The sequence below is a fragment of the Mirounga angustirostris genome, unplaced genomic scaffold, assembly GCF_029215605.1.
Source record: "Mirounga angustirostris isolate CCGP_5_RB_7025 unplaced genomic scaffold, mMirAng1.0.hap1 SCAF_3, whole genome shotgun sequence".
Lineage (NCBI taxonomy): Eukaryota > Metazoa > Chordata > Mammalia > Carnivora > Phocidae > Mirounga > Mirounga angustirostris.
The window spans coordinates 187,954,512-187,980,493 of record NW_026991711.1 but is presented as its reverse complement, the minus strand read 5'-3'; the positions used below and the strand labels follow the sequence as shown (position 1 = coordinate 187,980,493).

The window sequence follows — 25,982 nt, the reverse complement described above, 5'->3', positions numbered from 1 at the left end:
CTATCAGTCAATGATGGGCAGCCTTCTTACCAGCACACATGAACAACACCAAGTCAGATCATGGTATGGATGAGAAGTTTCCTAGAGTGCTCTCACCTTACTTGAGCATCCCCTCCCCTTCATGCCTGCATCCTAGAAAATCTGCACCAACCTTCTTTCTGAATATACAAAGGGCTGAAGTGGAAGCTCTGAAGAGTCATCAAGAACTTTCTGGCCCAGTGACTATGGCCTCAGGCAGCAGAACCCATCCTGCTTTAACACAATCCAGTGATTGTGGGAATCATCCCTGATAGATTTAAAAAATTCTTAGGCTGGGGGCGCCTGGGTGGCACAGTCGGTTGAGCGTCCAACTCTTGGCTTCAGCTCAGATCATGATCTCAGGATGGAGACTGAACCCTGGGTCGGGCTCCATGCTCAGCACCAAGTCTGTTTGAGATTCTCTCCCTCTCCCTCCCCCTGCCCCTCCCCTGCGCATGCGCATGCTCTCTCTCAATAAATAAATAAAATTAAGAAGAAAAAATCCTAGGCCAGGAAAACGTGGTGAGGCAGCAGGGAAGCAAGGATGCCCATGACTGCAGACAGGGCAGCAGGAAAGCAAAGACCTAAATGGGGGTGGGGGTGGGGTTCCCAGGGGCAGCGTGCCTTATGGTACGGGAGGAAGGTTTCTCTCTGGATGGAACACCTCATTAATTCCCAATCTGGAAACTGTCTTCACATCAACACCCTGTCCATAACCAGGGCCAGTGGCAGAAGACAAAAGGACAAAGAGTTTTTCATGGAAAAAGTAAAAAAGCCACGAGGAGCTTCATAAACAAAACCCTTCAGAAAGAAGATCATGTCCTTCTTTCCTTTGCTTAATCACGGGATTTGGGTCACTCCCTTTCTGCAGGCGGCAAGTTTCCCGCATACGCTCTAGGACATGACTGTTTAAACACTGCATGAAATGCCGTGCCAATACCCACTGAAGGCATACGGCTGAAAGCAACCTGGTTAGAAAGGAGCGAACAGTGCATACCTCGAGACCTCCTTCCACACATCTGGCGGGAGTGCACCGATCAGCCCATTTTACAGTTGAGAAAATAGGCTGGCGGTCTGTGAAAGGTCACACAAGCTCCTAAGTGGCAGCCAAGACTGGATCCGTGTCTAAATACATAAGATTCAAAATTCAGTGTCATGTGTGTTATACCTCAGCTGAATATACTGTATTTCAGCTGAGACAGACAGTGAGGTAAAGGAAACAAAGTATGCCTCAAATACATACCAACTTTCTCTAACTTACAGATACAAAATTGTGAGGAAACATATCCTTTGGAAATTGTCCATTTCCACCCACCTGTATTTTAAAATTTATTTTGAAAAAAAGGTCAGTGCCTCCCTTGTAAGAAAGAAATCTCTGATTCAAAAAACTGCGAATGAGGTTAATTTGTAATTTTAAGGGATTCGATGCAAAATCACTCCTGTAGCAGCTCTGGGCTTCTGCATGTAAAATATTTGGTTCAAAAAACTTGTCAGGAAGAAACATTTTCCTGACCGGAACAAAAGCAGGCTGTCCGGGGTGGCCATGGTGGGGGTGGGACAGACGTCTGCTTCTCGCACCTGTGAACACCAGGCAGTCATGGGGTGCGAGCACAGCACGCACGAGGCGAGAGAAGTCAAAGGTGCCAAGGACACTTCTGAAGAGGAACTGGGCAGAAAGGGGAGGGGCTAAGACAGCTGGGAGGGCAGACAGCGGCCTGTCCCGTAGAAGGTGCTGGAGTGACTGCATGGGCACAGGCAGCAGGGTGGGTGGTAGCTAGCTGAGGGGCAAGCAGGCGTCTCCTCTGCTAGGCCCACTGTGACTGGGTGAAGCCCAGGTCACTTCTTAATGAATGAAGAAGGCCAAGGCAGGATTAAAGAGTAAGTAAGAGATGGAAGCCAGGTCTTTTCCTACTGTGTGGAGAGGCTCTGAAGCCCCGCTGGGCCCACCAGCGACCTCTGCCAACGGTGGGGAGGAGGGAGCTTGGGCAGCAGAGGGCTGTGAGTTTGCCAGCCTGTTTTAGTTTAGAAGGCAGACTGATTATGGGTTAGGTCTTTCTGGAAGATTTATTTTATAGAAAACAAGCCTGAGTAAACTGTGCCCTCGTGTCCTATCTCAAGCCACCTGCTATCAGCCTAGTCTGCTGACCCAAACTATAATTGGGCCCCTTCCCATCCTGATCGGGAGGCAGCTGTCTAGACTTCTAAGCCTAAGAGGAGGGAGACAAGGAAACCTCCTCAAGTGTTTGCCTCGCAAACCTAGGCAATGGCAGGAACGTGAGAAGAACTTGAAGACTCGGATGTGGTTAGGAGATAAGAATTCCATTCCTATGACAGAGGTGGACGGCACCACGCCTGAGCAGTCCTTGAAAAGGGTTCTCTTTACCTCAGACAGTTGCACGAGGCTGGGAGGTCTAAGGGCGGTGTGGAAGGAAGCTGGAGGTGGAGGGAGAAGGAAGAAAGTGTAGGAGAGCAAGGGAGGGAGGCTTCTGAGGACTGGGTTCAGACAGACCCAGGAAATACAAAATAACAAACTTCTGACTTTCATTCACTCAGCTCCAGCCTTTCAACAAGACCAACCTGGCCCAGCTCTCAAAAACAGAGGTCCTAGGGCGCCTGGGTGGCTCAGGCATTAAGCGTCTGCCTTCGGCTCAGGTCATGATCCCAGGGTTCTGGGATTGAGCCCCGCATCGGGCTCCCTGCTCGGTGGGAAGCCTGCTTCTCCCTCTCCCACTCCCCCTGCTTGTGTTCCCTCTCTCGCTGTGTCTCTCTGTGTCAAATAAATAAATAAATAATCTTAAAAAAAAAAAACCAGAGGTCCTTTAAAGACACCTACCACAGTGACCCGTTGTATTGTTTACTAACCCTTGGGCCCAAATCTTTAAATTTTTTTTTAAAATAGATTTATTTTTTTTTTAATTTTTAAAAGATTTTATTTATTTATTTTACAGAGAGAGTACGTACAAGCAGGGGGAGCAGCAGACAGAGGGAGAGGGAGAAGCAGGCTCCCCGCCGAGCAAGGAGCCCAATGTGGGGCTCCATCCCAGGACCCTGGGATCATGACCTGAGCCGAAGGCAGACGCTTGACCGACTGAGCCACCCAGGCACCCCCTAAATCTTTAGATTTAAATCAAATACACTATTAATAACATCAAAATGCAGGAGACAAGCTGATTAAAAATAATTTTTAGCTCTTTGCATGGCAGCCTTATAAATGATAAATGTCTTTTTTGGTTTTGTTTTTTATTTCTTGAAAATATTTTGTTTTGTATTCTTACTTTAGTCCCAAGGATTCACAGCAAAGCCTGTGCTCACAATTTAGTCTGCTGTTAGTTACCCTGAAGTGACCTTAGGTAAGCCTCTAATTGCCCAATGCCTTCATTAGCAAACTGGGACACGAGAGGCCCCGAGAACACAGCAGAGTTTTTCCAAAGGCTCCTTTGGTCTTGGGTTGTTCCTACAGGCCTGACATAAAACAATTCTGCCCCTGCCTCCACTAAGGACTAACGATGGATATTCGGGGAACTTTTCTTTTATTCTCAGAATCAGCCTTGGAAGCTTTTGTCTCTCACTGGGAGCTACTGGGGCAAGATTTCCACTGCAGGGTCTAAGGACGAAACACAAAACCCAACAATGTGTTTCTTTACCGGTAACCGAAGCCCCAAGCGACACGACAGTGTGCATGAACCCCAGCTCTGCGGGCTTGCTGCAGACACCATGATGGCCCAGGACACGCACGCCATTTTCTGTTTCTAGAGGATTCCCGCAGGTGGCAGCTGGGGCAGCAGTGGCAGGGTGAGCGTGGGGAGCGGTGGGGGCGAGAGCCGGTGGAGAGGCCCGCGTGGGGAAGCGGGCGGCGCGGCTTTGCCAGCGACATGAGTCACGTGAAGCCCTCCTCAGCTCTCAGGACACCGCTCAGGAGTGCTAGGAAGGCTGCTGCAGATAAAAATGTCTCAGCCAGGGGAACATCAGTCCAATTAAGCAGACTAAATAAACAAAGGACTGTGAAAACAGGTATGCAATTCACTTGATGAAATCATTTTTGAGCATACGTGGCACTGTGCTGTGTGGGGAGGAGATTACCAAATTAGGAGGGGGCTCCGTTTACAAGGATGTTTAAGATCTAGAAGGACAACAGATCTGTGCACAAATGGCTCGCAAGCACAGGGGACAGGCGTTGCAGGGGTGGAGAGATGGGAGAACGGATTCTGAGGGAAGGTGGGGGTGCTCCCATCTGAGCACCTTCCCAGACTTTCCAGGGGTCCCCACTCTTCACTCCCTCTGGGCTGGGAGTGCTAGGGGTCCTCTCCTCCTACTGAGGGCTAATCCCTGACCTGAGGTTGGGTCCTGAGCCTCCCAGTCCTTTGTGACCTGGCTCTAAAAATCTGTTCCTTCTTTCCTCATTTTCAACATCTCCTTTTCTATTCGCCTTCCCCTATAGCCTACAAACATATTCCAGTATCTCTTATCTGGTTATTAAAAGAAAACAGGAGAAAAAAATCTCAAAGTGATTCTCACTCTTCTCTCACTACAGTGGTAATATGCATTAATCACAGAAAACTTAAAAAAAAAATACAGGCGGGAAGTGGAGAAGAAAAAGAAATCTCCTATAAACGCACCATCAGGAGATAACTACTGTTTCTATTTTGGCGCATATTTAATTCCTGTATCTTTAATACCTTGTGTCGTATCCAAACAGAGCAAATATTCAGCGAGTCTTTACCAAATGAATGAATGAAGGACTAATAATGGTTTCATGGAAGAAGTGGCATTTTAGATGGATCTCAGAGGTAAGTAGGATTGGTACTGATAGAGGTGAGGGGAAGGACATGCTAGGAAGAGGGGAAAGCATATGCAAGGTCTCAGGAGTGTGGCAATTTTTAGGCCAAACGAACCCATCAGTGGCAAGAGTAGAGGCAAAGGGAGGATGGGCAGCACACGGTCACAAAATGGGGGAAGAGTTGGTGGAGGTCTATGCACATCATGCTCTGGAGACTGGACTTCTGGGAGTAATCCTAGCCCACCACCATGCTGTGAGAGCATGCTGAGCAACAGAGTGATGGGACCAGATTCACCTTCTGGAAGGTCATCTAACAGCACTGGGGAAATGGAATGGAGAGCCATAAAGAGAGTCTCCCAACATCCTAAGGGAGGAAGGCAAGGACTTGAGCGGGGCGGTGACTGTGGGAACAGAAGAGAGAGGACCGATTAGAGACAGCTGGCAAAGGGAGAGCCGTGAGCACTCAGAATGGATGTGGCTGGTGTGAAGCAAGCTGGAGATTGAGAGACCGAGTGGCTCAGAGGATGCCGACTCCATTAAAGGATCTAGACAACACAAGCCTCAAACCCAGGTTGGAATGCGCGCATGTTTTACTGCATGAATAGAAGGGGAAAGATGAGGGAAGGCGGAGAGGGACTGTCACTCTCTGAAGGGGGGCTTCAGCAGATCCAGTAGCTGGTCCCTCTGGTTCCCAGGGAGAATTGAAAGTCACCTGAGGAAACGGTGGATCTTGAGGGAAGAGGAGTGCAAGGCACAGTGGAAGGTTAGGGCCACAAATAAAGGTTATTCAGCGATGTAAGTAGTAAATAAAAGGATTCCCAAGTAGCAGCCTAACTGGTAGACACCACGGTGCTCCCACAATGTCCAGCGTTCCAAAAGGGTGCATCAGGCAGGGCCTGGACAGATTTTTCTAGAACTACCGGGAATGGGCAGAGACCTGATGCCTGCTCTCACATGGCAGTTTGGGAAGTGTGATTCTCTCAACTACAGTCAGGTCATGGAAGCTGGGGTGGGGAGCGGCTACCTAGCGGAGAGGTCAGTTTTACAATAAAAGCCAGCTTTTCCCATGTGAGCAAAGATGCTCCAGGAAATGAGAAGAGACTCTAGTCCCAAGATGACTTTGTAGTCCATGCATTTCTAGCAGAGAAGATAGGGAGAAAGTAACAGGAAAAAAAATCCCATTGTAAAGACTTTTTTAGATTTTATTCTGAATGAGAGACTGCAGAATTTCTGAAAAGAAGAGACACGACCTAATGTCTGACTCAGAAGAATCGCTCTGACTGCTGTGTAGAGGAGATGAAGTGGGGCAGCCGAGGCGAGGAGGACAGTTAGGAGGCCTCTGCGGTCCAGGGGGGGGATGGCAGCTTGGCCCCAGGTGACAGGGCTTGCAGCGGTAAGGAAGGGGGGCAGATTCTGGAGGCAGTTAGAAGGCAAAGCTGAAGTGATTTATTGGTAGACTAGACGTGAGGGGTGAGAGAAAGACCGAAGTCAATAATGACCTTCTGGGTTTTGGCCAGCATAAATGGCTGAAATGAGGTTGCCCTTGATTGAAGTTGAAATAAGCAACTTCTGGCGCATACTCCCACAGTCCGGCTGAGCCAGATGGCACATGGCAGGGACGCTGTGGGAGATGCAAGCTGTGGATCGCTACTGTCATTGTGAGACCCTTCCTTTCTTATTCTGACCTTTGACCCTGAGGTTTCATGGTTCTAAGGTCTAAGGACTCAGTAATCAAGCCTAATTATTGCTTATGACCTCTTTAAAGCATAACACTGGTGTTTTTACAAAGGTGACTTCAAATGAAGCTGTCGTCTGATGAGTGAGGCACACAGGACATGGTGTCTGTTTGCAGGGTCTTAGTGCCGAGCGACACAGAAGTGCTGGAGGCGTTCGGGAGAGCACGAGGTCACTGGTCTCACATGGTTAAAGTGGTTTCGTGGTATGAGCTGGAGCTTACGAAGCACAAGATGTCACTGGGTTTGTTTTCTCTCACGACAATATAAATGTCGAAATCAGAGAACAATGTTCTCACCCCCAATATGTGAGAAATGTGCCCAAAAAAGACCCTTCAGAGTTTATTGACCTCAGTATCTGGGCTTTGGCTTAATGAAAGCATAGACGACCAGGATTTTTCTAGTGGCTCTTTTAAAAAAATCTAGTGGGTGTTCGAAGAAAGTTGGAATGGCCTTTCTATAGCTGGTCATGCCTGCTCCAGAGGGTAAGACATTCTAGTAGACTAAGGAAAAATGCAAGACCTTCTCCACTTCAACTCCAGGTGAGGCTGGTGGCCATGTAGAAGCCGCAGCATGCAGCTGGTGGCCCTCCTCTGGTTCCTTCTAAGGCCATTACCCTCGAGCAGCCACCACCACATACAGATCCAGCCTCAGGCTCTGGCCACTCTCCTCATTTACTCGGGTTCTTGATGCGGGGCCACCTCCCTCCTCAGTGGCCTCCTCCGGCTCCCTGACCCTCCCGCCTGCTCCCTGCACCCGCCGCCCCCCTCCCCACTTAATTCAGGCTTTCCTTGCCAGGGTCTTGAACAAGCCCCACCCCCGGACATGAGTCTGGCGTCCGACATCTCATTTCATGCATCTTCACTGTAAGAGGTACTCATGCTACACTACATCTCAGGACAACCAACCAACCAGGCCCACCCACCATGTGGTCTCTTGGTCTGTGCAGGGTGTGGCCAGTGGGTCTTGCTCCACGTTGGTCCCTAGCCCAAATCCTTGAACTTCCTCCTTGACTTGGTTTGGTGGAGGCTTGATTTGGTGCCCTCCTGGACCCCATGCCTACCTACTTCACACCTGCTCTCCAGCCCCTCACATGCCAGAAGCCTTGCTCACTAGACACTGCCTCCAACAGAAACCTTAAAGACCAATGGAGTTCTCAGAGTTCGCCTCTTTTGAGTGCTTCTTTTATGACCCTCATATTTAGTAGCTCATTGGATCAGGCAGCTTTTTATTTCTTGGGTTTGATGCTGGCAGGCATAATTCAGATTTAAAGTTTTTTTCTGTTGACTCAAGTCAGTTTTCTTCTACGGGCTTTTATTTTCTATTTCAACTTTTGCAAAAATAAGCATTTATAAAAATATAAAACTAATACATGTTTTCAAAAAACATTAGAAAATACAAAAAAAGTAGAAAAAATTACTCAGACGCTTACTACCCAAATACAAGCACTATTGGCATTCTATTTTATTTCCTTCTGATCTTTTTCCATTCATTTCTTTTTCCCATGTTCCCACCCCCACCAAAATATGATTGTTGGCCTACTGTCTTCACAATTCCCTGTGTATCTCAGATCATATTTGCTTCTTGACTCAAAAAGGAACTTATTATCAGATATTTAGGAGTGGTAAAAACCAAACGTAACATGTGTAACTTGTTTTCCTTCCAGTTCCGACAAATCAGTTGGAGACAATCGGGGGAATGTAATTACGGACTGGGTTATGGACGAACCAAGGCATCAGTATTAATTGTTAGGTGTGCTAACAGCATTGTTGTTATGTAAGAATATGTCCAAATTTTTAAGTCACATATCAAAATATGAGTGAAATGACATGATGTCTCCAGTTTGTTTTAAAATACTTTAGAGAGAGAGAGAGAGAGAGAGAGAGAGAAAAGGTTGCCAGTAGTGAATCTGGGAGATAGGGATGGTGGGTTTATTGTGCTATTTTCTTTACCTTCATGCATATCTGAAGTTTTTCAAAGTAAAAATTGAAAAGTTAAAGTATCCATAGTTCAAGCAGACAAATAGTGTTCAAGGCTTGTTATGAAAACCAGCAGCCCTCTGTCTCTTTCCTCTCCAAGGGTAACTTCTTTCACCTCTTCCAGCAGGTTATGTTGCTGTTTACTTCCATCTTTCTATATAGCCTGCTTGATGACTACCTCTGGTTTTTCAATTTAGGCATTATTCAAAACTTTTCACCATAGAAGAAGAAAATTTATTTTTCTTTCCACATGCACTCCCTTCCCCCAACAAACACACATAACCATTCCAGGCCCTCATCCTCCCAATGGTTACATTATCCTATCAGAATTAACTACTATGGTTACATACATACTAAGTGTGACTGTTCTTTCCTACACTTTTTTATTTTCACTAGAATTAATAACTACCTTGTCTTCATTTGCTTAGTTTTTCTGTATTCTATGTACATGAATCCACCCCGAACTTTCCACCGACTGTCTAAAACAGTGGTTCTTAAAGGACAGTCCGTGGCCTCCTGGGGGTTCCTGAGACCCTTTCAGGGACCTATGAGGTCAGTGCTATTTTCATAATAATACTAAGGCATTCTTTGTCCTTTTCCACGTGCTGACATTTACCCTCGCAGAACAGAAGCACTGGCGGGGCAAAGTGCAACCGCTTTGGCATGAATCAGGCAACAGCAAAACAACATCAGGGGCCGGGGTACTCTCTACCACCTCGCTCACAGCAACAAAAGAGCTAGCTCGCTTCAGAATGTTCTTGATGACGCAGTAAAAGTTTTTAGTTTTATTATGTCTCAATCCTTGAGTCCTTGTCTTCTTCACTTACGCTGCTTGCTGAAGTATGATGGTCGTCTTGAAGAAAAGCATTCATGTAACTTTGAGCTGTAAGCTAAACTGACTGCTTTTTTTTTACAGAACACTATTTTTACTTTGGCACTTCGAGGAAAACAACTGACATTATTTATTGCCCATGATAAAATTTGAGCTTTCACATAAATTAGAATTTTGGAAACCTTGTATCTGACACATGATACGTGTTTCCTTATACTTAAAGACTTGTCTAAGATCAGCAGTGATATTTACCAATGTGATTTTTTGATATCATATAATGAAAAATGTTTACATTTAGAAGATCAGCATAATGAGCCAATATTTTCTAAATGATGTAAACTTTCTAAGTGCATGATAAAAAAAAATCACTGCATGGGTAAAAGATACATTTAAAGTAGAAGACAGATTTTACTGTAACCCAGTGAAAAAAAGTTCAGTTGATATTGTCTTAGTCTACTAGGGCTGCCTTAACAACATACCCCAGCCCAGTCAGGGGGGCTTAAACAACAGACACCGATTTCTCACAGTTCTAAAGGCTGGGAAGGCCAGTTTGGTTCCTGGTGAGAGAGGCTCTCTTCCTGGCTTTCAGGAAGATCACCTTCCCACTGTGTCCTCACATGGCAGGGAGAGAGAGCAAGCTCTCTGGTCTCTTCTTATAAAGACATTAATTCTATCAGATCAAGGCCCCACCCTTATGAACTCATTTAACCTTAAGTATCTCCCTATAGGCTCTACCTCCAAATACACATTGACGGCGTTAGAGCTTTAACAAATGAATTTTGGGGGTACAGAAATTAGTCTGTAGCAGATACAGTCTCAGATTCTAGATTGGAACTAATTTTTAAGAAACTGCCAAATCCTGGTGTAGTACAAGGACAAATATCCACAATTATCTGAAAAAGCAATTAAAATACACCTTTCTTTCCCAACGATGTATCTGTCTGAAGCTGGATTTTCTTCACATACATAATTCAACCAAAATAACTTATCCTAACAGATTGAATATAGAAGCATAGGGGCGCCTGGGCGTTAAGTGTCTGCCTTCGGCTCAGGTCATGATCCCAGGGTCCTGGGATCGAGCCCCACATCGGGCTCCCTGCTCAGCGGGAAGCCTGCTTCTCCCTCTCCTTCTGCCCCTGCTTGTGTTCCCTCTCTCGCTGTATCTCTCTCTGTCAAATAAATAATTAAAATCTTAAAAAAAAAAAAGCATATACGATAACCTGGTTTAATGTCTTTAGTACAGACGTGAAAAAGATTTACGAAAATATAAAACAAGCTTCTCTCCTAAATTTTAGAAAATGTAATTATTTTTCATAAAGTGTTATTTATGTTAACATAATGGACTGGGCTTATTATTATTACTTTAAATTAAATAAGTAAATGCTTAAAGTTTTTATTAGTTTTAATTTGTAATAGGATAAACAGTAAATTCACATGAACAAAAGCACTTTGAGGTCATCAAAGATTTTTTTAGTGTCACAAGTCCTGGGACTAGAAAGTTCTATAACTGCTGGTCTAAATCATTTCTCAAGAAATTCAGACACATAGATGTTTTAACCACTTCATTTTCTTAAAGACATCTCTCCTAGAGCCTTCTGGCCTGCTGCAATCTGGATCGACTATTTTCTATACGTTCGTAGGACTTTGTGCCCTAGGGGCTTTCTTCACCACCATCTACAGGTGTCAGCCAATTATGGCCCATGGGTCAAATCCAGCCTGCAACCTATTTCACTTTTTAATTTAAATTCAATTTAATGAACATATAGTGTATTATTAGTTTCAGAGGTAGAGTTTAGTGATTCATCAGTTGCATATAACACCCAGTGCTCATTCCATCACGTGCCCTCCTTAATGCCCATCACCCAGTGACAGCCACCTATTTTTTAAGTAAAGTTTTACTAGACCACAGCCATGCTCTTTCATTTATGTATTGTCTGCTTTTGCACCACAACAGCAGAGTTGAGTAGTTGTGACAGGGACTGAAATGGCCTAAAAGCTTAAAAAAAAAAAAAAAAGTGCTATTCTTTACAGAAAACGTTTCCCAATCTGTGATCGAGGTGATTCTTTCACTGCTTTCCTTGGTTTATTAGCTCCCTGAATCTTAGGTCTTCCTCCTTCCTGATTTACTCTTTCATTTTGGTGAAGCACATCTTCTGGTAGCTTCCTCAGAAAGGGTATAGGAGAGGTACTTTTTTTTTTTTTTTTTTTTGAGGCCTTGCATGTCTGAAAATGTCCTTTCCTACTCACACATTTTATTGAGAGCTTAGCGGGGTACAGATTTTTTGCACAGAAATCAGTTTTTTGGAAACCAGGAAGCTTTATTTCATTGCCATCTAGCTTCTAGGGTTATAATAGAAAAATAGTCTGAAGGTATTCTGAGTCCTGATATACTGTATGTGATTTTTTTTTTTCCTTCTTAGAAGCCAAGAGGATCTTTCCTTTGTCCTTGGTGCTCTCAAATTTTATGACGTCGTGGCCTGGAGATGATGCATAGCCACCAACGGTGCTAGGGCACTGGGTTCTTTCACTCTGGAAAGTCACATCCTCCGGTAAAGGGACATTTCCTTGAATTATTTTGTTGATCATTTCTTCCCCCTCTATTTTGACTGTTCTCTATTTCTGGAATGTTCACTGAACAGATATTGGATATCCTGGACTAGTTCTCTTATTTTCTTATCTGTTCTATATCTTTCTGGGACAATTCCTCAACTCTTATCTTGAGTCTTCATTTCTTCTATCATGTTTTAAATTTTCATGAGCTCTTCCTTCCTGCCCCCCAGCCCTGTTTCTTTTGTAAAGTATCTAGATCTTATGATATAATTTCTTAAAAAAAAATTCTCATGGGATATAAATGACAGTTTCTTTTCCCTGTATAGTCTGTTTTGCCTTAGTTGCTTTTTCCTGTTTGTTTGTTTTTTTTTATTTCTTGGCAGAGGCTTTGGTCTTGTTTGTCTCTCTCTTTTTTAAAATTTTATTTATTTATTTGAGAGAGAGAGTACGAGTGAGGGGGAGGGGCAGAGGGAGAGCAGACTCCCCACTGAGCAAGGAGCCTGATGCGGGGCTCAATCCCAAGACCCTGGGATCATGACCTGAGCCGAAGGCAGACAGACACTTCATCGACTGAGCCACCCAGATGCCCCCCACCTCTCTTTTTTAAAGTAATCTCTTCACCCAATGTGGGGCTTGAACTTATGACCCCAAGATCAAGAATCGCCCGTTCCACCGACTGAGCCAGCCAGGTGACCCTCAGTTGGCTCTTTATACATGGAAGTGAAATACTAAAATGCTGATTTTTAGTGAAATCCCTCAAAGCTCTGCTTGTGTTGGTGGAGCTTCCTGCCTCTTGGCTTTCCTGCAGGGAGACGCAGCTGGGCTATTGGTAAGGAAGCCCCCAAGGTTCTGATCTTTAAATCTTCTTCACACTCAGATTCCTCAAAAAAAGAGTTTCTCGTCTCCTGACTTGAGGGTGTAAGGCTTGGCAACCAGAATTCTGGGCTTGGTTGGAAAAGAAAGCTGGGATTTTCAACATTCAGGATGCTGGCACTCACTCAGCCTCTCCCAAGGGACCACGACCATCAAGTGTGTTTGGTGTCCTCTATCAGACATTCTTCACTTGATATCCAGTCCATGGAATAAATTTCTGGTGTTCTTCCAACTTATGGGAGGGGCGATCTTTCTAAACAAATTTTCGACCAATACAATCAGTTTCCTCTTCACCCACCTCTCCCCCACTTTGTGGAGTTACCTGGTGCCATCGATTTCTGAATTTCTTTAGGGTTCTGCTATGTAGAATCGGGTTGTTTCTTGGCTTTCTCCATCGCTGGCTCAGGATTCAGCTTTCTCAGTACTGCTAAGTCAGTTACCACTCATCCATCTGCTTCCAGCTTCCAAAATTTTGTTGCTGTTGTCTGCTCTCCCATTCTCTTTGTCCTTGTGGGTTTATGTCTTTAAAAAAAATCTCTTTGCTGTTGTTTTAGTGAGGTTTTGGGAGGGAATGAAAGTAAATGTGGGTATTTGATCCTCCATCTTTATTTGGAGTCTCTTTATAATTCAATATCTTCTTTTTACTTCCATTTAATATCACAGCATAAACATTTCCTATGTTCTCACATGGTCTCTATCACAGCTTTAGTAACTGCATCACATTCCACTGAATGCCACATCTTACTTCATTGTTGCCTTATTTTTGCATGTTTAGGGTTGTTTCTGCTTATGGGGAGGAGACTAGTTTTTCCTGGAGTTATGTTCTATTTATCTGTCTTATTTAGGCCCTATCTTTAGGGAATGCCTGCTGACATTCTTCTCCTTTCTGTTCTTAATCCAGTGGGTCTTGATTATGGCATTATCTTGTGCCAATTTAATTCATCTTCAAACTACCAGGTCACCTGCACAATGCTGGTGCACTAATCTTCCTAAAATGTCACCTTTCTCACGACACTGCAGAGGAACGCTAACACCCAGAATTCATTTGTGACTGGCATTTGAGGCTGCTTCCAGTTTGACTCCACCCCGTCTACCCAAACTCACAACCCTTTCCCCAGATGTCCTCTCAGGATGTTCCTCCTGCCACTGCCAAGCCACATTCGCCTTCATGTCCATCTTATCTCCTGCACTAAGCCTCCCCACTTGACTTTGCTTACACAATTTCTTCCTTCACCTGATAAAAGATAAGAAACAAATAACTTGTTTCTAATTGCTTAGGGTCAGTCTGGCCTTCTAAATGGACTGACAGCTCTTCAGAGGCAGGGGGCTCTTTTCTGTTCTTCCCTGTGGTAGCTGCCCCTACAGTGGCCCTCATCCTCCCACCACGGGACTCCAGCTTGGCCCCAGGCACACAGTGAGTGATTAACCGGGACTCATTGAATGAAATGGCCATGGGTGTAAGTTGTTACCTTGCCCTCCGGGGTTAGCGTCCAGATCACAGAGAAGGTCAGCTTGTCGGTCATGGGATGGAGGCTGCACAGCTCCTCGCACAGCAGCCTGGGAAGCATGGGGACGACCTGCAAACAGAGAAGTGGCCCGTGAGCACCTTCCTACAATCTGCAGGAGTTTACCACAGGCTTGGGAGCAGCCCAGAGGGCAGAGTTTTGGTGAACAGCTTGAGCTTCCGGAGCAAGCTGAAGATGGAGGCAGCTTTTTTCCCCAAAGACTGCAGAAAGACCAGGCTATCTGGTACTTTTTCCAAGAGCTTCTAGAGAAATGGGAATGTGAACTGGAAAGGTGAGAAGAATTGGTAACAGGGAAAAAATACATCACAGCAATGAAAAATGACTTTTTACTCTATACTAAGACCAAAGCTCTAGAGTCAAGAATGACTTGTACTTTTGGGTGTAACTATTCCGGTTGAACTATATACTTAAGAACCCAATGTCTTATACTTAAATCTTTAATTCAAGCTAATTTGTGTGTGTGGTGTAAGACAGGGGTCCAGTTTCATTCTTTGCATGTGGCTGTCAGTTTTCCCAACACCATTTATTGGAGAGACCGTCCTTTCCCTAGGGACCGTCAAAGATTAGTTGGCCATATACACACAGGGTTATTTCGAGCTGTCTATTCTGTTCTATTGGTTTGTGTGTCTGTTTTTATGTTGGTACCATACTGCTTTGATTATTATAGCTTTGTAACATAGTTTGAAATCAAAAGTGTGGTGCCTCCAGTTTTGTCTTCTATCTCAAGATAGCTTTAGCTGGTCAGGGCTAGCTTTTGTGGTTCCATATATGAATTTTAGGATAGATTTTTCTGTTTTTGTGAAAAATGCTATTGGAATTTTGACAGAGATTACACTGACTCTGTAGATAACTTGGGGTAGTATGGGCATTTTAACAATATTAATTCTTGCAATCCAAGAACACAGGGTGTCTATCTTTACACTTATTTGTGCCTTTGTCAATTTCTTTCATCGATGTCTTATAGTTTTCAGTGTACAGGTCTTTCACCCCTTGATTAAATGTATTCCTAAGTATTTTATTGTTTTTGGTGCTAGTATAACTGGGATTGCTTTCTTAGTTTCTAAATCATCTCAGATCTGTTAGAATGGTTATTACCAAAAAGACAAGGAATAAAAAATGTTGGTGAGGATGTGGAGAAGAGAGAACACTTGTACAATGTTGCGGGGACTGTAAATTGGTATAGCCATAATGGAAAATAGTATAGAGGTCCCTCAAAAAATTAAAAATGGAATTACCATTTCATCCAGCAATCCCACTTCTGGGTATATATCCCAAGGAAAGGGAATCAGTACTTTGAAGGGATATCTGTGCTCTCATGTTCACTGCAGCATTACTCATCATAGCAAGACATGGAAACAACCTACACATCTGTTGACAGATGAATGGATAAAGAAAATGTGTATATACACATATACTATGGAATATTATTATCCATAAAGAAGAAGGACATCCTGCCATTTGTGACAACACAGATGAACATGGGAGAGCATCCTACAAAGGGAAATAAGCCAAACAGAGGAATTCAAATACTGTATAGTATCACTTACATGGCAGTGGCCAGGGGGGAGGAAAAATGGGGAGATGTAGGTCAAATGGCACATACTTTCCGTTATAAGATGAATCAGTCCTGAGGATCTAAGGTACAGCATGGTGACTACAGTTAATAGTAGGGTGTTGTACACCTGAAATTTGCTGACAGTAAATCTTAAGCATTTCACCACACACACACAAAAGAGCTAACTGTGTGAGGTGATGGATGTGTTCACTATCTTCATGTTGGCAATCATTTCACAATGTACATGTCTCAAATCATTACACTGTACACCTGCAATACATACAACTGTATTTGTCAATGATTTGCCAATAAAGTTGGGATAGATAAAAGAACCCCACTGCTGAGTGTAAACTCATGATGGGGTTTTATTACAGTAAAATTGCAGAATCAACACTTTAGTGATTGAAAATATCACAACTGACCAAATTGCTTGTTGGAACATAACAGGATACTCCAGTAAAATATCACATGTTTCCTAGAGGAACACTGTGGCCAACTAGTCACTCATACTGCAGTTCTTTAAACCTAAATTATTTCTTCCCTTTATTGATCTTTCTAGTCTATAATAAACTGATCCACTGGTTTACCTTCTTTCACTAAAAAAAAACAACTTCTCTTCAACTTACTTTCAAATGATGACTTCAAAGCTATCCCAGAATGCTACCTGTTTTCTCTAAAGTTCCCAAGATGAAGACCGTATCTCTACCTGGCTGTCCTGAAGATACCTCAGACTCACTCCTCCCTTTAAATCTATTCCTTCTTCTGCACTTTTCTTGATTAACAGCATTATCATTCACTCTGCTCCCAAACTAAAAACAGCCACAGTAATAGCCTTTTATTCAACACACTGGCTGTGGACTCCTCGATTCACAGTAGCAAGTACAGGTAACTCAGCTAACACTTAACCCTGCCTTAAGTAGCTGAGAGGGAGTAGGCAAGAGAGATAACTCTGTACTAGCTGAGGTAAAGTTATCCAGTTAAGTCTATTTATCAGCAAAAGCAAAATAAGTCCTAGTGGTTTCTTACTCTGTGTGAAGGGACCTGTACCCTGTTTCAATACAGTAAATAACACTTCATATGGAAAAGTAAATTCTAGAACTCACAGCCCACACCAGTAACAAATAATTTATAACTGTATGGCATTACTTGGCATTATTCTGAAGGATGCGAGATTTCTTTTTAACGCCTATGTAAAATTCAATGACCATCTGAAAACTTTTGCTAACAGCTTTTATAACACAATCACTTTTGAAATTTTTCTTACTATTGCTTTTGCACCATCTGTTCAGATGACACTACATTTTCTTCAACTTATTTAATGAGTGTTAAAATATGATCTTTATATTTAACACTGTCTTGCAAGTATCAAGCGTTTTACCAAATAATACATCGTCACTTGTGTAAACATATGGTGCAAAATGGAGAAAGTCTCCATACCATACTGTCTCGTGACTGAATTGTAAATATTTCCTATCATTTCAGCTTTTGGATTGTGCTACGGATTGAATTGTCTCCCCTCCCCCCAAATTCCTTTGGGGGACCCCTAACCCTCAATGTCACTGCATTGGAGGTAGGGTCTTTAGGAGGTAATTAAGGCTAAATGAAGTCCTAAGGGTGGGGTGCTGATCCGACAGAGAGAGTAACTCCCCTCTCCCCGCCCTGCACAGACAAAGAAAAAAGGCCATGTGAGGACTTGGCCATCTACCAGCCAGGAAGAGAGTCCTCACTGGGAACTAAACTGGTTGGGACCTTCATCTAGGACCTCTATCCTCTAGAACTGTGAAAAAAGAAATGTCTGTTGTTTAAACTGCCCAGTCTCTAGCATACTGTATGACAGCCCAAGCTAAGAGACTAAATCAAATTTGTGGGGCGTGCATTCTTGGCTTCTTCTCTGGGCTGCATTATCTGGTAATTATACCAATTGTATTTTGGTAGTAGGCTACTCACCCTGCATGCTTGTAGTCCAGGACTTCATACCTCTTTACATATAGCTAGAGTTTCTTCAAAGTGTTCAAGGAACTATCTCATTGTGAATGACAAAGCTGAGTGTAGGAGAATGTAATGCAATTCCTGGCTTCCTGTTTTAGTGTTTGGCAAAAGAAAGTCATTGCAACTGAATGCAATGTGCTATCCTGGACTGGACCCTGAAAGAAGACATTAGTGGAAAAGCAGGTGAAATCCAAATAAGGTATGGATTGTAGTTAAGAGTAATGTTCTAATATCAGCTTCTTGGTTAGGACAAATGTCCTAGGGTACTGTAAGATGTTAACACTGAGGGAACTGAGTGTAGGGTATGTGGGACCTCTTTGTACTGTGTTTGCAACTTTTCTGTTAAATTTAAAATGATTCCAAAAAGAAAGAGCTTATTAAAAAGAAAACTACTGCTTTCATGAATTGATCTCATAAGTTACGCATTTTAAATATGAAAGAAATTTAAGCTAATGAAATATAACCTGATCTGTTCTTATATATTAGAGTTTGGGCTTAAGATTTTATTTGCCAAAAGGCCTTTACCATTAAAAAAAGGTCTAAAGACCAGCAACCAATAGAGTGAAGTCCATACTCATCAGCAGCATGATGCAAGAAAAAGAGCAAAGGATCTGAAGCCAGACGGACTTGAGGTCTAATCCTGGGCCCATCACTTCCTGTACAATTTGGGCAAGCTAGTGTAATTCTGAGCCTAGTTTTCTTACTGGCAAAACAACACTGAAGATGCTCAATACAAATCAGCTTGCTGGCCGTCCCCAGGTCTCCCAGGTCCTTGGGTCACCTGGCTTGGCCTTCCCCTTCAGCTGGGCTGCTCATGGCACACCCTTCGCCTGCCAGGCCTGTAACTGCTCTAGCTCTTGCCAAGATAGTTCTCTCTCTCTCTGGGACATCTTTCTGGATGTTTTGCATCTGGCCAACTTCTGCACATCCTTGAAGATTCGGCTCTTCATCATCCCTCAAAGGCTTCTCCAGATCCCCCCAGGGGAGGATGTACTGTGTTCTGAATACTTTCCCCACCCACCTTTATTCTTTCAAAAAGGATTTGAGGCAGTCCTAAACAGTCATTTACTCCATCCTCCCAGCTCTTTCGTGACACTTCTATGGCTCTTAACACCCCCGAATCACTTCTTTATGTGCCTCTCCCCTCCACTACACCATAGAATCCTCAGGAATGAGGACAAGCTCTTGTTCCTGTCTCTCCACCTAGCACCTGATACAGGGCAGGCACTCTGTCTGCAAATGACTGACTTCTGCCCAGGAAATGAATCACTTTCTCTTTCTGTGTTTGTTATTTATTGCATCACATAAAACATTTTATGAAATACATGGTGGGCTTCTATTTAAACATCTGTACATAAGAATTTCACAAGCAGCTAGTATTTTAAGTATAAGATAAAGTGTTTTGACTATTCTCTCCTAAGAACTACGGGCACACTCAGTGGCTGCCCAGGTTATAAACACTGCTTGGAACCTTGTATCATACAGAGGATAGTTTAATATCCAGATGTCCAAGAACCTAAGTGCTCATGAAGAAGCTAAACATTAAGACATTTTCAAGTAGTATAATTATCTTTAATTTTTAAAGGGTATTCCTTTGAATAAACTTTCACCAGATCTTGGGGCAGAAGTCAGATGGTATTCAGAGAAAACAGTCTTTATGTCCATACAGTTTTATCAACAGACGGTTATTTCTCTTTCAAAGGTGAAGGAACGAAGATGTTAACCCATCACATCAATGGTGTGGCACGTCACCACTCTCATCAGTCGGGCCTGCTTTCTGCCGGGCTCCCTGGGAAAGTGCTCCGTGTCACTCCGTGTCCCGTAGCACGTGTGTCAAGTCCGCAGCATGGCAGGGAGCCCCACGGAGGAGGGCTGTGACTTCCAGGGGAGCCCCATCTGGACACAGCATGTGGCTCACACACGCTCGGCAGCTACGGGACATCTGCCCCAGCATCCCGGGAGGACTCGGAGGCAGGGGTGATGAGCGCGGAACACAACCAACAAGTGGGAAAGAGAAGAGACAGGTCTGTCCAGGGCTGAGAAACTGCTGGCTGTCATTAGCGTCGTGTGACCACTTATGCATCCCCTGACCCCTGGATGGTTGCCCTCATTAGCTTCACTCCAAGGTATAGAGTCCGTGGATAAGTCCCTCAAAGTTCTTGAAGTCCCCTACTTTCACTGTCCCAACTCTAGAGCCTCATGGTCCGTCTCACGATGTGCCTTTCCTGCGTTTGTAATTCACAGCTGAGCAGTGACAGCCGGTCACTGGATCAGGTCACTAAGCCAGGCTCAGCTCCTACGTCAGTGGAGGCTGGCAGTCCTTCCCCTTGTCTGGGGCTGGTTCTTTCCTCCAGGCCCTTCGACTCCATTCCAAGACTCTCTTATTTTTTTTTTTTTTAAAGATTATATTTATTTACCTGACAGAGAGAGACACAACGAGAGAGGGAACACGAGCAGGGGGAAGTGGGAGAGGGAGAAGCAGGCTTCCCGCAGAGCAGGGAGCCCGATGCGGGGCTCGATCCCAGGACCCCGGGGATCATGACCTGAGCCAAAGGCAGATGCTTAACGACTGAGCCACCCAGGCACCCCCCAAGACTCTCTTAACTCCTCAAACCTCCTACCCAGCTGCCTTTCCCCAGCTCTCAGCAGATAACCTCAACTCATCTTCACAGAGAAAACAGAGACCATCGGACTCAACCCCTCCCAAGCATCCTTCCAGCCCCTTCCTCAAGCCCCTTTCTCCCAACACCCCACCTCAGTCCCCCTGAGAGCTCAAGTGTCCTCCCTGTGCAAAGCCTGGCCTCCTGTCTGAGCTTTGATCCATCCCCTCCCCGCCAAAGCTCTTCTAGAGTAGCTGCATGTTCTTCTGCACTGTCTTTCCCGGAGACCATAGGGTCAGTCTCCCATTCTTAGGAACCAGAAACAACACTCCCCTCTCCCACTCCGGGGGTCCCCCTTCACGTCACTAAGGTTCTCAAAATAGTTCGTGCTTCCTATTTTCATTCACACTTTCCTTTCACTTCTCAATTCAATATGACATTTTAATTTTTATTAATTTATTTTTTAAAGATATCTCTACATCCAACATGGGGCTCAAACTTATGACCCTGAGATCAAGAGTTGCACGCTCTACCAACTGAGCCAGCTGGGTGCCCCTCAATATGACCTTTTTAAATTACAAAAATTACATGTTTGTGGTAGAAATTTTAGGTGATAACAAGCCAAAACATGAGAATGTAAAAATTGTGAGGCCCCATGCCTTAGAAGAAACAATGTTAACATGTTGGTAGAGAACCTTTGTCTTGTTTCTGTGCGCTCATAAATGACCATACGTCAGGTAAAACATTACATGTTATGGGTACACGTATTTTTTGAAACACAGATGGACACTCTCAGACTCCCACTGCATTGGTCCTTACTGGACCCTTTCCTCGGCCGGCTCCTTAAACGTTAATGCTCTCACCCTCTGCCACCTGCTCCCCTTTCTTCTCCTTGCACATGCTCCCCAGGGCCTCCGTCACTCCTGGGGTTGCACTCCCACTGATCCACGAGTCCCATCCACACTCATTTCCAGCTCTGCCTCTCCTTGTAACTCCAGATCCCTTTATTACTCTGCCCTCCGGACATCTTGATTTGGATGTCCCACGCATACTTCCAACTTTGCATGAAGAACACAAAGTTCAGCATTTTTTTCCCTGCACCTGTTGCTATGACATCTTTCTTTCTTTTTTTTTTTTTTTGCATGCTATGACATATTTCTTATCTCTGTTAAGAGCAGCACCCTGTTACCAGTTCAACAAGCAAGCAAACAACAACAAACCACGGACACATACACACACCCCTCCCACAGACACACACCCCTCCCATAGAACACAACTGGGTGTTATTTTGTGATTTCTCCACTCTCCTCCCTCTGCTATATCCAATCAGTTCCCAGGTTCTGTAGGTTTTACAACTAAATCTCTCTCAAATGAGTCTTCTCTCGTCTCCATCTTCAAGTATGGACATACTCATCTCTCTTGGGTTATATTCTAATAGTCTCCTAAACCAGCAGCAGAGTTCTGGAGTAGAAATTTTTCTGGGTCAGATTTCCTTATTATTCTCCAGCCTTCTGCATCTTCTTACTCTTTTTCACCCAATGATAATTTGCAATCCCATTAACAGTAGGACACATGGCCTTTATCTTTCCAATAGCCATGAACTGAATTCCCAAGGTGATTTCTTTGCTTGTCCTGCTAATGTGGGAGGGTCCAAACACCTTCAATGGAGTGGAGAGGTCTCCAGTAAAGCCTGGACCCTCCATGATCTGTGGCCAAAGGTCAACAGTGGCCAAGAGCTCTCAATGAGAAGCTGGCAGAGGGCCTCCAGACCCCATCTCCAAGGAGAAAGCAAAGACAACAGGGGGAAGCCAACTTGCCCTATTTGCCTAGTCGGACTCTTTGTTGTGTGATATGCATTGCTAGACAGGGAGGGGATGCAGCTGGGGGCTTCTTGCTCAGAATGTCCATTTTAGCACCAGGCTGAAGACATCAATGGCGCTAGTTCTCCTGGGGTCCAGCTGGACACCAGCATGTTGATAAACTCTCCTAAAATTCTGTGAGAAAAAAATCCCTGTGTATTTTGGGGTGGTTATTCAAAGCCTCAAGGGGCCAGGGTTGAGGGAAAGGGCCCTGGTACTGATAACAATTTTCCTCCCTCTGGGCTCACTATTCTTCCACCACATGATTACTAAGGTGATTTTCTACTTGAGACAAAGGAGACCATGTCCCTTCCCTACTTGTCCTGAAGATGAAGTCCATGCTCCTTAGCTTGCCACTCTAGGCCTCTCTTTGTAACTTCATCTTTTGGCTCCTCCTGCACTTTATACCCCAGCCATTCCAAACTATAAACCGTTCCTTGAATGTTCCATGCTTTTTTGAGCCACTGCCTGGAATGCCCTCTCCACTCATGTGTCTACCTAGAAATTTTCGACTCAAAATTTGAAACACTGCTCAAAAATCCATTGCTTTGTGAAGCCATCTTGGCTCTTGTGGAAGCTCCTCTCTTACCGCCAACCCAGGCAGCGACAACTTCTCTCTCCTGAATACTCCCTCACCTTGGGAGTACTTCTATAACTGCAGGTGGCCCCGTGTACTGTGTTTGTTACGCGCCCACCTCCTCTGACTTCCCTGGGGCAAGATCAGCATCTCTCTCATCTTTACACACCTGCCACCTGGCACACAGCTGGTCCTCAACAAATAGGAACTGGATGAAGACGGACAGCCCTTCAGGCAGCAGGAGAGGAAAGGAAAGGGGCTTAAAGGGAGCTTCATCTCCTAAAGCATGTTTCGGCCCAGCATCAAAGTTGGGTCAGGGCACGGCTTAAAAGCTCGTCATGGAAAAAAGGGACATGGTGACAGGACACCGACTTTCTAAGCATTCTGGACTAGGGCTTGGGAGAGTTGAGAGAAACTGATCATTTAGGTAAATACGCCACTGCCCAAGGCAGCTGGGTGGGGGTACCAACAGGACTATAAAATCTTATATTAGCCTCAGAGAGCAGAAACATCTGCTAAAGCCACAGCGCGCAGGCTGGCCAAGTTCAGCAACGGGTTAGCCAGGACAGCCCTGTGACCAACGGAAAGGGCCACAGAGGGGAAGAATCAATCATCTGTGCAAAGAGGATCAGGAGGGACTAGCAGCGACGGGGGGTGGGGGGTGGGGGTTTCCAAAGCTCAGGGGAGCCAGATGTCAGCGACCCTGCCCGGAGCTGCAGCAGGGGCCTCCTCTGCCCCTTTCAGCCCAGGCCTTCACTGGCTCACAAACTCCCTCACACCCTCAGAGCTCATTGGCTGTCGGAGCCTGAGAACTTAGGGAGTTTTTCTCCTTTTCTCTGAGGACTTCAAGGTTTTAACAATAAGGTACAGCTAGCCTTCCACTCGCACACTGAAACAACTTAAAAGGAAACAGATAATTCATTTGCCAGCCAATATCTCTGTTTAAAGAGTTTTCTTTTTCATATCAACACTTCCATGAATTCCGAATTTGATCAACTCCTTGCTACACAGTCGGACATTAACAAAACATCAACACTCTGACAACCTGCTGGGGTCAGAAAGGAACATCTTAAAACTCTTTGGACTCCACGTTAAGACAGGCTTCCAATCCCAATCTTTGATCTCTATTATAAAGCAGTACCAATAAAATATCATAGAGATTTATGGGTGAACTTTCACTTGAGCTGTTTCACACCTAAAATAACATGGGTGCTGGGGCCAATAGGCAGACAATTTAGCTTTAGATTTCAACTGTTCAGGGTTTCTTTTACTTTTAAAACTTAATTCACTTATTTTTTAAAAATTACCTTACATTTTATAATTTCATCGTATTTCCCTCTCAGGGAAGACAGGAGACATTTACTGGGTAGATGTCACATCTCTCTGAGAAGGACAGGCCTCAACTCAGGTAGACACTTGTCCCCTTAACGGACAGATATGCCTAGGTGCACCTGGGTGCCTCAGTCAGTTAAATGAACAGATGCCTAATTTTTGTGAAACAGAAAAAGTGTGTCCTTTTCATGGGACTTAAATGGACAATATTTCAATTTATCTTTCCTCCTGAGTATACTCTATTGTTAATGAGAATAACCAAATACTTATTACTGTGAGTAAAATCCCAACAAAAAGAATTTCATTTTAAAGACAGTAAAACGGAATTTGACCCAACATCGGGTCCAAATTTGTATATTATTGTACAGTCCTGATCTATGGGATAATTCCCCAAATCAAGCTTTGACTGTAATTCTGGTATCAGCTACGTATAAGCCAGTAGCACTGAATGAAAAGAAATCAGTGCCACAGTCCCTCTAGGGGGGAAACCACCGGCCCCCCACCCCCAACGCACACACGCCTTCCCCCATCTGATAAAGTTGGGAGAAATGATTCTGCCAAATGAGAAAGCAGAGAATCTGGAGGAAGAGGTAAACAGCTCATCCAGCTTTTAAGAAGACCTTTATAGGCAAAGTAAAGTGAAAACAGCAAAGTTCCTGGCCACAGTCCTTTAAGAAACAAAAATGAGTGGCAAGAAAGGTCAGAGCCGTGGTTCAAAGGAACCAGAATGCATGGCTGCTGCTGTCCAAGGTTGTGGGCTGGCGTCACTCGCTCCAGCCAAGCTGGGGGCCAAGGCGGGCAGAAGGGGCCCACAGCCACTCGGGGGCACACGGGCCCTTCCTCCATCCAGCTCCGCACTTTTCAGAGCTCAGCAGCAGAGCCCCAACTCTGCAGTCCTGAGGAGAAATTCTAGAACTGCGACAATCACAAAAACAAAGAGAAGAGAAGAGGAAAGGAAATGTGCTTCGTTTTTTAACCCGATTTTATTTTTCCATTTTCTGATTTTGAAATGTAATTCCTGGTTATAAAAGGAGAATGCAACAGCTAGGTAAGAGAAAACCACCTGCTTAGAAGAACCTCTAATTGTGTCTAGAATTCTTAAATATTTGAATCTGAAGAACAGAGTTAAACTTTTCTACATGGGGAGAACAGTTCACATGTATTCACTTTCTGTGGTCTTGAAAGTCTAAGAGATTGTCACTTCTGTTTCTCTTTCCCTCATAACATCACAGTTTTGTAGATATAAGGGATTTTGGAGTCTGATCTCCCTTCCCTCAGAGGCCTTGGGCCAGGCAAAGGCCAGAGCTGGCCAACTCCATTTTGGGGGCAGGAGGTATGGACGGGATATCTTTAACCTGAGGTTATATTAAGTGTAAACAATGTACAAATATCAGAGCCCTGTTCTCAGGAGAGCTAAGCTGTGAGTGAGGGGCCTGGCTTTTGAGTTGTTCCTTTGTCTGCGTAGGCCGGGTACCTACACTAAAAGGAGCCAGAGTGGAGCGAAAGTCATCGCCCAAAAAGCTTCAAAATGAAAACATTTTTTTTTTTTTAAAGATTTTATTTGTTTGACAGAGAGACATAGCGAGAGAGGGAACACAAGCAGGGGGAGCGGGAGAGGGAGAAGCAGGCTTCCCGCCGAGCAGGGAGCCCGATGCGGGGCTCGATCCCAGGACCCCAGGATCATGACCTGAGCCGAAGGCAGTTGCTTAACCACTGAGCCACCCAGGCGCCTAAAAACAGTTTTATTTAAGTATAATACACACACACACAAGTGCACGAGTC

At 44.5% G+C, this 25,982-nt stretch overlaps 1 protein-coding gene across 6 annotated transcripts in view; it reads right to left on the bottom strand.

Annotated features, from left to right (window-relative positions):
* Positions 1 to 25,982, bottom strand: part of DIS3L2 (DIS3 like 3'-5' exoribonuclease 2) — a 353,809-nt gene that overhangs the window by 83,179 nt on the left and 244,648 nt on the right. For all 6 annotated transcript variants that reach the window (XR_010410345.1, XM_064587245.1, XM_064587247.1 and 3 more), the window contains one exon: positions 14,232 to 14,339. Coding sequence is in view for 5 of the 6 variants with exons in the window: in XM_064587245.1 (XP_064443315.1) it covers positions 14,232 to 14,339 (108 nt within the window). In the remaining variant the exon portion in view is untranslated. The remainder of the gene's footprint in view (positions 1 to 14,231; positions 14,340 to 25,982) is intronic.